This window comes from Rhinoraja longicauda, chromosome 14 (genome assembly GCF_053455715.1).
Source record: "Rhinoraja longicauda isolate Sanriku21f chromosome 14, sRhiLon1.1, whole genome shotgun sequence".
Classification (NCBI taxonomy): Eukaryota; Metazoa; Chordata; class Chondrichthyes; order Rajiformes; family Arhynchobatidae; genus Rhinoraja; species Rhinoraja longicauda.
The window spans coordinates 44,770,637-44,782,888 of NC_135966.1; the positions used below are offsets into that span (position 1 = coordinate 44,770,637).

The 12,252-nt window shown below is 42.6% G+C and overlaps 1 protein-coding gene and 1 long non-coding RNA gene across 7 annotated transcripts in view; one reads left to right on the forward strand and one right to left on the reverse strand.

The window, feature by feature from the left end:
* Positions 1 to 12,252, reverse strand: part of LOC144600241 (serine/threonine-protein kinase 32A-like) — a 299,488-nt gene that overhangs the window by 131,525 nt on the left and 155,711 nt on the right. For all 4 annotated transcript variants that reach the window (XM_078411793.1, XM_078411792.1, XM_078411794.1 and 1 more), the window contains one exon: positions 5,332 to 5,505. In XM_078411793.1, the coding sequence (XP_078267919.1) occupies positions 5,332 to 5,505 (174 nt within the window). The remainder of the gene's footprint in view (positions 1 to 5,331; positions 5,506 to 12,252) is intronic.
* Positions 3,754 to 12,252, forward strand: part of LOC144600242 (uncharacterized) — a 28,389-nt gene continuing 19,890 nt past the window's right edge. For 2 of the 3 annotated variants that reach the window (XR_013548106.1, XR_013548104.1), the window contains exons 1-3: positions 3,754 to 3,875; positions 5,131 to 5,262; positions 5,358 to 5,568. This is a non-coding gene — a long non-coding RNA (uncharacterized LOC144600242). Of the gene's footprint in view, positions 3,876 to 5,130; positions 5,263 to 5,357; positions 5,626 to 12,252 lie in introns of all 3 variants that reach the window. The other variant, XR_013548105.1, reaches the window with a different exon arrangement.

The following is a 12,252-nucleotide window of genomic DNA, read 5'->3' on the forward strand; positions in this document are numbered from 1 at the left end:
ATCCTGACTCGGGGTGCTATCTATTTTAAACAACTGCACGTGATGCCTGCTCCTCTATTTCCACCACTGCTCAGAGACACGAGTTAATGGAAAAGATTCCACTGTAGTTTGCTTCATTGGCAGCACTCTCACTTAATCGTAAAACTAAGGCTACAAGTCCCATTCTTGTAAATTGGCCTCAGTAATGAGACTGGCACTCACAACAGAACATCTGCCCTCTCCGCTAATAACAAAATGTGGCTGTAGTTTGTACACTGCCACGAATCCCCAAGGCTCATTTGACAGCAGATCTACAACTTTTGCCACTTAGAAAAGCAAGGGAAGAGTGGATGGGGGACACAATCATCTCCAACTCATAGAGTCCCTTCATTTGTCATTAACATCGGTTTTAGAATGTAGTTTATGGCTTTCCACAAATTACATTGCCTTGAAAAGGTCCACTTATTTCTACACTCAGTTTGCAATGCCCTAACCAATGCCCTATCCATACTAAAAAATATTTTCAATACCATGTCCTTTTGGAGTGGCATAATTCTACATAAAAGGTTGGCACAGTGGTAGAGTTGCTGCCTCATAGCGCCAGAGATCCGGGTTCGATCCCGACTACGGGTGCTGTCTGTACAGAGTTTGTACGTTCTCCCTGTGACTGCATGGGTTTTCCACAGGTGTCCCACACTCCACAGCCATACAGGTTTGTAGGTTAATTTGCTTCGGTAAAAATTGTAAATTGCCCCAAGTGTATAGTGTGTGCTATTGTAATGGGGATCGCTGATCAGCACGTACCGTGGGCCGAATGGCCTGTTTCTGCACTGTATCTATAAACTATAACTAAATTAAAATAAAGCATTTCAACAAGTGCTTTTTGGAAATCAAAATACACTGCATTCATTGATAGTCACAAACTCCCTTACATAAAACTCTTTTAACTTTGACGAATCAGGAAATTTTTTAAGTGTCCTGTCACCACAGGTAATATGAATCTTCTCCACCACTGATGGCAGACCAGCTGACCTACATTTCCCACCTTCTTTTCAACAGGTCTGGGAGGAGAAGGTCATTGCGTGCTCCCTTGAGCAAGTTCAACCGTTCAATGACATTTCATGAATGTTCTGAACATTGGCCACAACTCTATATTAATATACATGTTTTTTCTATATATGGATGACATTAGGTGAGCTATCAATTTTTTTTAGTTTAGCTTAGTTTAGAGATACAGTGCGGAAACAGGCCCTTCGGCCCATCGAGTCAACACCAACCATCCATCCGCACAAATTATTTATTGTGTGTTATCCACACACATTATTATTTGTGTTATCAGCACTCCTAAGGACCTTCTACAACACTGTGGTGGCATCAGCCATTTTCTATGGAGTTTGTCTGCTGAAGCAGCAGCATCTCAGCAGCGGAGGGGAAGGGACTTGACAAGCTGATCAGGAAGGCCAGCTCTGTCCTGGGTTGCCCCCTCGACTCAGTACAGGCGGTGGGAGAGAGGAGGATGATGGCAAAGATAACATCGCTGCTGGACAACGACTCCCACCCCATGCAGGATACTGTCACTGCACTGAGTAGCTCCTTCAGTGACAGACTCCTTCACCCCAAGTGTGTGAAGGAGAGATATAGGAGGTCCTTCCTTCCCGCTGCTGTGAGACTGCACAACCAGCACTGCTCCCAGCAGACCAGTCAACAGATCAGTCAACAGTAACAGTGAAGGAATAACACAGTAAATTGATGACAATTTATCCTTATCTTTATTTTTATTTATAATGAATGTCTCTTGCTATCCACTTTGCTGCTGTAACACTGCAAATTTCCCTGGGGTGGGACAAATAAAGGAATATATTATTATTATTAACACTATCCTACACACACTAGGGGCAATTTTTTAAAACATTTATACCATGCCAATTAACCTACATCTTTGGAGTGTGGGAGGAATCCGAAGATCGGAGAAAACCTACGCAGGTCACGGGGAGAACGTACAAACTCCATACAGACAGCACCCTTAGTCAGGATCGAACCCAGGTTTCTGGCGCTGCAAGGCAGTAGCTCTGCCGTTACGCCACTGTGCCGCCCACAAATTTCAACCTGAAACTTAGAAATCACTTTCGACCATATATATTTCCTTATGGTAGAATACTGCCCGTGTATTTCACTGTGAACAATAGTTTCCAGGATCAGGTTGCTTCCCTTTGCCTGAGTGTGCTGAGGCACTGCACAAATAATATGCACTTTTGAAAAGTTGGATTCAGCAAAGTAATTTAATTAGTGACATGGACAATGCTTTTAACTTGTAACTCGTTAACTTGTAACTTTTAAATGCTTGTAACTTATCAGTCATTTAGCAAACTGTAGATTTTAACCAGTTACCAACACAATCATTCTATTGAGTTCAGTGATGGAAATGGGTTTTAGGAACTAGGGGTAGTCCAAGGTCCGTGAGGCTGAGGTTGGGAAGAAGGTGGGGGGGAGGTTGAGGCACGAGACCAGAAACTTACTGTTTATAAATACGCATGGGCATAATAGGCTTGATATTGAATCGGGTGGAAGAAAACAGGCCGAAAAGTATCAAAAAGATCAAGTCTAGTAATAGCAGGAGATAGCTTCAATAGCTGAGGTGGAGCAGACTCCCCATCAGCTGATGCTACAAAACTGATGCAATAGTTGCAATGGCCAGGAGTTTGCGTAAGAATCAAACATGATGCTTACATTAAAAATAATGTTATGCAGCTTGAAATATTCCCCAGATAGAGGAAAAACATAGACATATAACAGTGTGGCAGCAAACAAAGACAATTGTATCAATATCCGCTTAACCTGCAAGATTTCAGTTTTGTTTACCATCAAAGGGCGCAAATCGCGAACTCCTCAAACACAAAGCGCACAACACGTTACAGAGAATGATTGCAAGTCGATACTTTGTGCGTGCACTTTCTCCGTCGATGTTCCAGACAATAAGCTCTTTATCCAACTTTGTGGGGAACCAGTCAGTGACTTGGTGACGTTTCAGGTCGAGAATCTCGACCCGAAACGTCACCCATTCCCTCTCTCCTAGATGCTGCCTGACCTGATGAGTTATTCCAGCATTTTGTGATACCTTCGATTTGTACCAGCATCTGCAGTTATTTTCCTACACCACTGAGACTTGGTACTGACTTTTTAAGCGATAGTGGGAGAAAGTGATGATCTGTTTCTTGCAGCTCCCCAGTGAGTTATTGGCATCGTAGACACAGGTTTACTGCAACAAGTTGCAGGTAATTTCAGTCTGGGACAAGCACCCGGCAGCACCTCCCTGCCCAGCCCACAAAATAAACCCATCGCTGCTTTCTTTAACTAGGTACTATCGGTTAGTGAAGGGGATGCCAGCACATGCTAAATGTACCGAGTGTTCACCACTGATTACAAGACGTGATGCACACAACCCGCCTGCGCCTCCCTGTACCGACATCTTAATTGAAAGGCCCGCCGTCCGCCAGCGACCATTCAAGCCGTTAATGATTGTTAGTGAAGTACGGTACGTATTGTTTAAACAAACACACCCACAATTCAATATAATGCATTTCCCGATGATTATTCCCCGTGAAAAATGAGACTTCGCTCACTCTGGGTGAAGCGAAAACAAACAAAAAAGACATTCTTCAATCCCCAGCCCACCCGAACCTGCGTAATGGTGTCTCGGGGAAGTGCGCAGGCGCAAATTGCGGGCGGGTCTTGCGCATGCAACCGCCGCCGGCGGAATGTGCACGTGCGCGCCTCGGGCAGCCGCCGCCGGCGGGATGTGCGCCTCGGGCAGCTGCCGCCGGCTGTTGTTGACGGTTGACGGTCGGCGCGCGGAGCGTGTAACGGTTTTCCTTCACTTCATGTTTTACTCCACAAAGGTAGTTATAGAGAAAGGTTTAATTACAAAGAATAAATAACTCAAAGTCGGCTGGTCCCTCAATGCCCAAGTCGGATTGTCAGAGTCCTCCTGTTCAGTTTCAGCGACTTTACCTGAGCCCATGCTCGCGGTCCGGTAGCCCTGACAGTGAGTTTAAGAAATTCTCCCTTGAATTTTATTCAAAGGAACGCGGTGTCATTATAGACAATAGATCATGTGATCATGTGTGATCATGGCTGATCATTCTCAATCAGTACCCTGTTCCTGCCTTCTCCCCATACCCCCTGACTCCGCTATCCTTAAGAGCTCTATCTAGCTCTCTCTTGAATGCATTCAGAGAATTGGCCTCCACTGCCTTCTGAGGCAGAGAATTCCACAGATTCACAACTCTCTGACTGAAAAAGTTTTTCCTCATCTCCGTTCTAAATGGCCTACCCCTTATTCTTAAACTGTGGCCCCTTGTTCTGGACTCCCCCAACATTGGGAACATGTTTCCTGCCTCAAACGTGTCCAACCCCTTAATAATCTTATACGTTTCGATAAGATCCCCTCTCATCCTTCTAAATTCCAGTGTATACAAGACTAGTCTCTCCAGTCTTTCAACATATGACAGTCCCGCCATTCCGGGAATTAACCTAGTGAACCTACGCTGCACGCCCTCAATAGCAAGAATATCCTTCCTCAAATTTGGAGACCAAAACTGCACGCAGTACTCCAGGTGCGGTCTCACTAGGGCCCTGTCCAACTGCAGAAGGACCTCTTTGCTCCTATACTCATCTCCTCTTGTTATGAAGGCCAACATTCCATTGGCTTTCTTCACTGCCTGCTGTACCTGCATGCTTACTTTCAGTGACTGATGCACTAGGACGCCAAGATCTCGTTGTACGTCCCCTTTTCCTAACTTGACACCATTCAGATAATAATCTGCCTTCCTATTCTTACCACCAAAGTGGATAACCTTACACTTATCCACATTAAACTGCATCTGCCATGCATCCGCCCACTTACACAACCTGTCCAAGTCACCCTGCAACCATCTTCCTCAGTTCACACTGCCACCCAGCTTTGTATCATTTGCAAATTTGCTAATTAATACATGGTCAAAACACAATTACATTTACTGAGGAATGTGGATCGATGTATTGATGACACATTGTATAACTACTACCTATTAACTACTGTGCTAACAGCGGCAGTTAACAAATCGTTTTCGTCTGAGTTGAATAAAGTGATAAACGACTCGAATCTTTCTGCAGTACTCAATAAACACGAGCTGGAAATTGAAAACTAGGAGGGCGCCGTCCCCCTGCGTACCCCCCCATTTCCATCACTGATTGACTTGACTACAGATAATAATGACAAAAAGTGAAAATCATCACATTAAAAAGGTGAGCGCACTGAACAAAGGAGAATTTAAATTATAATTAAGATAATCGTCCACAGCCTGAATGACTAACCTGTGAATGATGTGCTTGCCCTGCAGATAATCCAGAGCCAGAGCCAACTCACAGATATAAAGTTTCACAGTTTCCTCCTTGAAGTGAACGTTCTGTAGCAGGTGATACCGGAGGTCTCCACCGGGAAGAAGGTCCACCACCATGAACATGTCCTCCTCATCTTGAAAGGAATACCTGAAAGATTGGGAAAAAACTGTGATTACTGACATCTGCAGAACAGAAAACAGATTGAGCCCTGTAAGTTTATGGGAAGACCTCAGGGAGTAAATACTGAGAAAATGTTCCAATGTGGAGGTATGAAAATCTGCACTGCAAAAATGTAATCAGATAAAGCTAATAGAGAATTATGGGTGGCACAGTAGGACAGCTGGTAGAGTTACTGCCTCACAGCCAGAGCCAGAGACCCAGGTTCAATCCTGACCCCAGGTGTTGTCTGTGTGGAGGTTGCACATTCTCCCTGTGACTGGGTTGGTTTCTTCCAAGTGCTCCGGTTTCCTCTCACATTCCAAAGGCGTGCAGGTTTTGGCCTTGGTTACTGGGTAGGTTACTTGGCCTCTAAATTGCTCCGAGTGTGTATGAAGTGGATGCGAAAGTGAATAATATAGGATGAGTGTGAACTGGTGATCAATGTTTGGCGTGGACTGGGTTGACCTAGTTCTCCATGTTATATCTCTAAACGAAATTCAGACAAAACCTCTTTGCCCAGAGTGTAGTTCAAAAGTGGAATTCACAAACCATGAGTTGAGTTTAGCAGCTCAAGTACTTTCAAAGAAACACAAGGTCAGTGCACGAGGGAGAAACAAAGAGACGATTTTGTTGGTAGAATTGATGAAGAGGTTCAAACGAAAGCCAGCGGTAAGGAATGACCTAGTTCTCTGCATTAATCCCATGTGGCGTCCATCAAAACCAAAGATAAAAGTCCTCTTGAATAGAACTACAGCTACAACAACCAAACTAATGAGCCAATTAGACTGCTTTGAAATAAGCAAAAGCTAATTTCAGTTTGAAAAACAAAAAATGCTGGAGTAACTCAGCGGGTCAGGCAGCGTCTTCAGAGAACATTGATAGGTTTTGAGTCTCGATCCTTCTTCACACTGATTGCAGGGGAGCAAGGAGGGGCAGGACAGAGCGTGGCCAATAATGGGCGATCATAGGCGAGGGTTTTTATTGATAGGCAGATTGTTGGACAAAGGTGAGAGATGAAAAGACAGGTCACAAAGTGCTGGAGTAACTCAGCAGGTCAGGCAACATCTCTGGAGAAGATAGTCACATATCCATGTTCTCTACAGATGTTGCCTGACCTGAGTTGCTCCAGCACATTGTGGCTTTTTGTGTATTAACCAGTATCTGTAGTTCCTTGTTTCTATATGAAGAGACAGGTGTGAACCTAGAGAGGATAAAGAGATGCAAATTGTGTAACTCGACGGTAGAAAAGTTGTGAACTGTGGAGCCATTGGAAGGGATGCAGGGAGGGGGAAGGGAGAGGTCAGTGCAAGGTCAGCCAGGTCCAGGTTAGGGGGAGGGGGTGATCTTGGGGAAGAGAGAGAAGGGGGAAATTACCAAAGAAAGGTAAAAATTGATGGAGTAACTCAGGGGTTCAGGCAGCACCTCCGAAAACCATTGATAGATGATGTTCTGGGTCGGGATGCTTCAGATGGATTGTGGAGGAGGGGGAAGAGAGATGGAAAAGTGAGGGACAGAACAGAGTCTGGCCGGCAATAGGTGAACGCAAGTGAGGAGGGGCTTTGATAGGCAGATTGTTGGACGAAGGCCAGAGATGAAAAGATAGGCGTGAGCCCAAAAAGGATAAAGAGTTGCGAATTGTGAATCTCAAGGGTAGAAAAGTTGTGAGTTGTATAGTACCAGAGAAAGACACAAAGTCCTGGAGGGACGTCACCTTGCACAAGTTGAACTTTGATCATCCCATGGTCACAATCAGTTCCATCATTGCAGAGTTTAGTTTCAAAATTAATTAGCTGGTTATGATGCATTATGATTACACTCTTTATAAATATGGGGAAAAGCACAGCCAGAAAATGCACTCAGTGAGAAAGCTGGACAAACTGTGTAGGCCTCACTCCACCATCACATCTTACTTTATCTTCTTACAGTGACAGGAGAGCAATTTTCATCAGTTCTATTTCCCCGCTCCTTATTTCCCTGTGACATTGTGTTTATTCTCGAGACAGGAGGTCCTTCAAAAACAACCAAAAGTGCACATCACCTCATGGTCTTTTTGTTTGATTGCGGTATTATGGAATGAAAACTATTCCTTTACAAACATAAAAACAAGGTGTGAGTTGATAGAAAACAAGCACACACACAACACCCACACACACACATGCACAAAACATATATACACACACAAACACAACACACCCACACACAAACACAATTTAGTGCATACTCACACAACACACACAAACACAATTAAGTATACACACACAACATACTCACACAAACATATGCACAGTACACATACGTACACACACAAACACGCACTGTCTTCACATAAGACTTGGTCAGTGTGGTATTAAGCAGTCAAGAATATGAAATGAGCAAAAATAATTTGGATTCTTTCACATACCAATCTCACATAGCATCATTTTCATTATCTACATCAATTCTGTTTCCCAAGGGAATGCTAAATAAAATTCTTCTCCAGTCTCCAGAAGATGCTTGAGCAAAACCCTCCTACACTTACATTCAATATTACCTCATTAGCTACTTTCCATTGGTGATATTGCTACAGACAGAACAGTAATAATGTTCTTCATCCCAGTTGAATTATATAACTTGACTCCAGGTATTTATCCAACTCCCGTTGGAATATGCTAATAATCACAGTATCACCAGGTTTTACGAGTAATTTGTTCCACATTGTTTCCAATCTATACAAGAAAAATGTATTCCCTTAATCTCAAACCTCATTTGAAACTGGTTAATTTTGCATCAGAATAAGTATTGAAATGTACTGAAACGGTTACAAATTTAAATAGATAATGTGTGAAATAACAAAAAGACAATCTGAATTGCATTCACCGTGATCTTAAATGATTGCAGAAGGCATATTTACTCAAGAAAATTGTACCTTACTGTAATTAATTATCTTAACTGCGGAGGTCGGCAATCAAACACAACTTGTCACCATGCCACTGGTGCCAATCCAGTTGCAAAGTAGTTTACAAGAACTATTTGAACTGCATAAGGTTGTGATTAGTGATCAGACTGTGAATCCATTAATGGCAGGAAGGAGAAAAGATCAATGTGAAGAAAAAATTTCAATGAAATATATTTAGTGTCTATCTTGATTGTAAAGGATGCAACAAACATGAGAATTTTTAAGGCAGAGATAGATAAATACATTTTTGATTAGTGTCAGGGGTTGTGGGGGGAAGGCAGGAGAATGGGGTTAGGAGGGAGAGATAGATCAGCCATGATTGAATGGCAGAGTAGACTAGAGGCGAATGGCCTAATTCTGCTCCTATCACTTATAACCTTATGACCTTAATTACAAATGTAATGGTGGTAAGAAATGTAAAGCAATCAATATTAATGAGGCAATAATGCCAGATCTCCTGAATCTGATGCTCTGCATGATCAGGTTTTAAAAGAAAAGCTGCATAAAATATGGAAATGTGCATTTTGATCTCCCAGAATTTTTCTGTGAATTAGAAATAGCAAATGCAAAGGCAACAAGTCAAACCAGGAGAGGAAGGGCATGAAACTGTAAGTCACTTAACATTGACATCTTCCGTGGGGAAAATGTGGAAAACTTTTTATTTAAGATGTTATGAGTGTAGAAGTTGGGAGGTTATGTTGCAGTTGTATAAGACGATAGTGAGACCGCATTTAGAATATTGTGTTCAGTTCTGGGCACCATGTTATAGGAAAGATATTGTCAAGCTTGAAAGCGTTCAGAAAAGATTTACGAGGATGCTGCCAGGACTGGAGGGTGTGAGCTATAGGGAGAGGTTGAGTAGGCTCAGTCTCCATTCCATGGAGTGCAGGAGGATGAGGGGAGATCTTATAGAGGTGTATAAAATCATGAGAGGAATAGATCGGGTCGATGCACAAAGTATTTTGCCCAGAGTAGGGGAATCGAGGACCAGAGGACATAGGTTCAAGGTGAAGGGGAAATGATTTAATAGGAATTGTGAGAGCGTGAGAAACATAATTTGAGCTGTTCTGCAAGTCACAATTTTATGGAAAATGACCAAAAGTGAAAGGATGAGATTTATTTTCCTTTGTGATCAATTTGATGATGCTGGTAATGCTTTATTGTTTCCATTTAAAAATCCACAAAGGAAATCACACAGGAAATTAAGCACCTGCTGTATTCTTAGTCCCCATGGCAGACACGTCGTGGGCAAGTCCCTGATCACAATGAACACGTGTAGTAAACAGCAAACATAACCATTAGCAGTTACAATCTAGTACCGTATGGCCATAAAAAAATCCTGTTGGGACGTTCTTTGAGCTCAACGATGTCTCACCATTATTTTTAAATGGATTAGGTTCATCGAACCAATGGAGTGTTTTTGTGGCAAGATGTTATTAAATGCTGTAAAGTATTCCCAAATGTCAGGTTGCCCTCTCATACACACACTTTTAAAGGCACTGATCAATTGTTGAACGATAAAGAACAGCAGAAAGACCATATAAGAATTATGCACACGCACATGCACACACATGCACACACAGGCACACACATACACCTGCTCACACAGGAAAGCACACGCACACATACACGCACTCCTTTAATCTGACTTTATTTTGCATGATATGTTGTGCCTTTTATCCTTTATCTGTTAAAGACGGTTTAAATGTAATCATGTATAGTCTTTTCTTTCCCTGGTTAGCACACAAGCAAAAGCTTTTCACTGTACCTAGGCACACGTGGCAATAATAAACTAAACAGAACACATACACACACACACACAAACACTTACACACACACACACACACACGCAAGAAAAGACACACAGCAGCTGCACGCTATTTATACAGAAGCACTCAGGGTAAGGGAAGTTATCAGTTATTTAAAACAATTAATCTCGAACATGTTCAATTGCATTTTTTTTAAAACTGCCCATGCTGGAAATCCAAAACAAAACAGAAAATGTTGACTACAGGTCAGACAGCATCTGTGGCAAGAGAAACAGTCATACTTTTGGTTCTGCTAACCGTGGTCAGTTCTCACTGTTTATTTGTCAACTTTGACTGTTTCTTTTCCATGGCTGCTGCCTGACCTCAGATCAGTTCAGTTTAGTTTATTGTCTCGTGTTCCAAGGTACGGTGAAAAGCTTTTGTTGCATGCTATCCAGTCAGTGGGAAGACAATACATGATTACAATCGAGCCATTCAGTGTACAGATACATGATAAGGGAATAACGTTTAGTGCAAGGTAAAGATAGTAAAGTCTGATCAAAGGTAGTCCGAGGAGCATCAATGAGGTAGATGGTAGATCAGAACTGCTCTCTGTTTGTGGAAGGATGGTTCAGTTGCCTAATAACTGCTGGGAAGAAACTGCCCATGAATCTAGACCTGCTGAGTATTTCTAGCATTTCCTGTTTTGTTCTTTAAATATGTTTGAGGCCTTTATTTTCCCAAATTTATCAGTCACAAATATCTCGAGTGCTTCTGTTGCACAGGTTGAATTCAGCCAGATGTTGGCCAATATACAACAGCTGTGAACATTGATCTGACACAGTTAACATTTTGCACCTGGGAAAGTCTTGTAAGTCGCAGAGAGGGAGGAGAGGAGGCACAAGTGCAAAGAAAAAATGTGAGATATGGGATGGAGATCAAAGTTGCCTTGGTGGTATCATGTTTTTGATGCCGTCTGAGAGAAAGTGATTAATGCAGATTAATCATAACAGATCTGTATGGAGCAGTGTAATTAGGAGGAGATAAATGCAGATCAGGTAGATGCACGGAGTCTCTTGGCCAGAGTGGGTGAATTGAGGACCAGAGGACATAGGTTTAAGGTGAAGGGGAAAAGATTTAATAGGAATCTGAGGGGTAACTGTTTCACACCAACTGTGGTGAATGTATGGAACGAGCTGCCGGAGGAGGTAGTTGAGAAACAGTTTAATGATCGTTTAAGAAACAGTTAGACAGGTGCATGGATAGGACAGGTTTGGAGGGATACACACTGTATCACTCTATGACTCCATCTGGCATGAATAGCATTAACCATACAACTAGTGGCCTGCTGTCCGATAATGCCCTTCAGGAAAGGAAAGTGTCGTCCTTGCCCAGGCTAGTCAACATGCTGCTGTTGACAGTGATGCCCAAATCCCACAGATGAATAACAGAACCTCCATCCCACTTTCCTCATCACCCGAGGACACATCCTCTCTGCACCAGTTGACCCATGAGCCTGAAGAAGGGTCTCGACCTGAAACGTCACCTATTCCTTTTCTCCAGAGATGCTTCTTGACCCGCTGAGTTACTCCAGCTTTTTGTGTCTATCTTCAGTTTAAACCAGCAGCTGCAGCTCCTACCTACACGACTCATTGCAAAACTTCTCTAATTCCTCCTGTTGCTGGGACCATTGATCCAACATGAGTTACACTATTCCCTGGGCTGTTTTATGCTGCTGTCTTCCTCCTCCTTCATCCAGGGTTTGCCAACCTTTGCCACTCATGGAAATATGCTGACCTTTATTTGGAGCATCTCACCCTTATCCAGGTTAGTTCTACCTGCCACACTTTGATATTGGTTTACTTTGTAAATAAAACCCATTTCATCCTTCTGAAGTTAGCCTTCCTCTAATTAAGACTTTAACCTTTGGATTCATTCTTGCCCTTCTCCATTACTAATTTTAAATTTATGTTATAATGATCAAATTTATGTTATAGTGATCAAACTTCCCCAAATGTTTACCGGTGTGTAGAAGTGTGGCCAAGTGGTCTA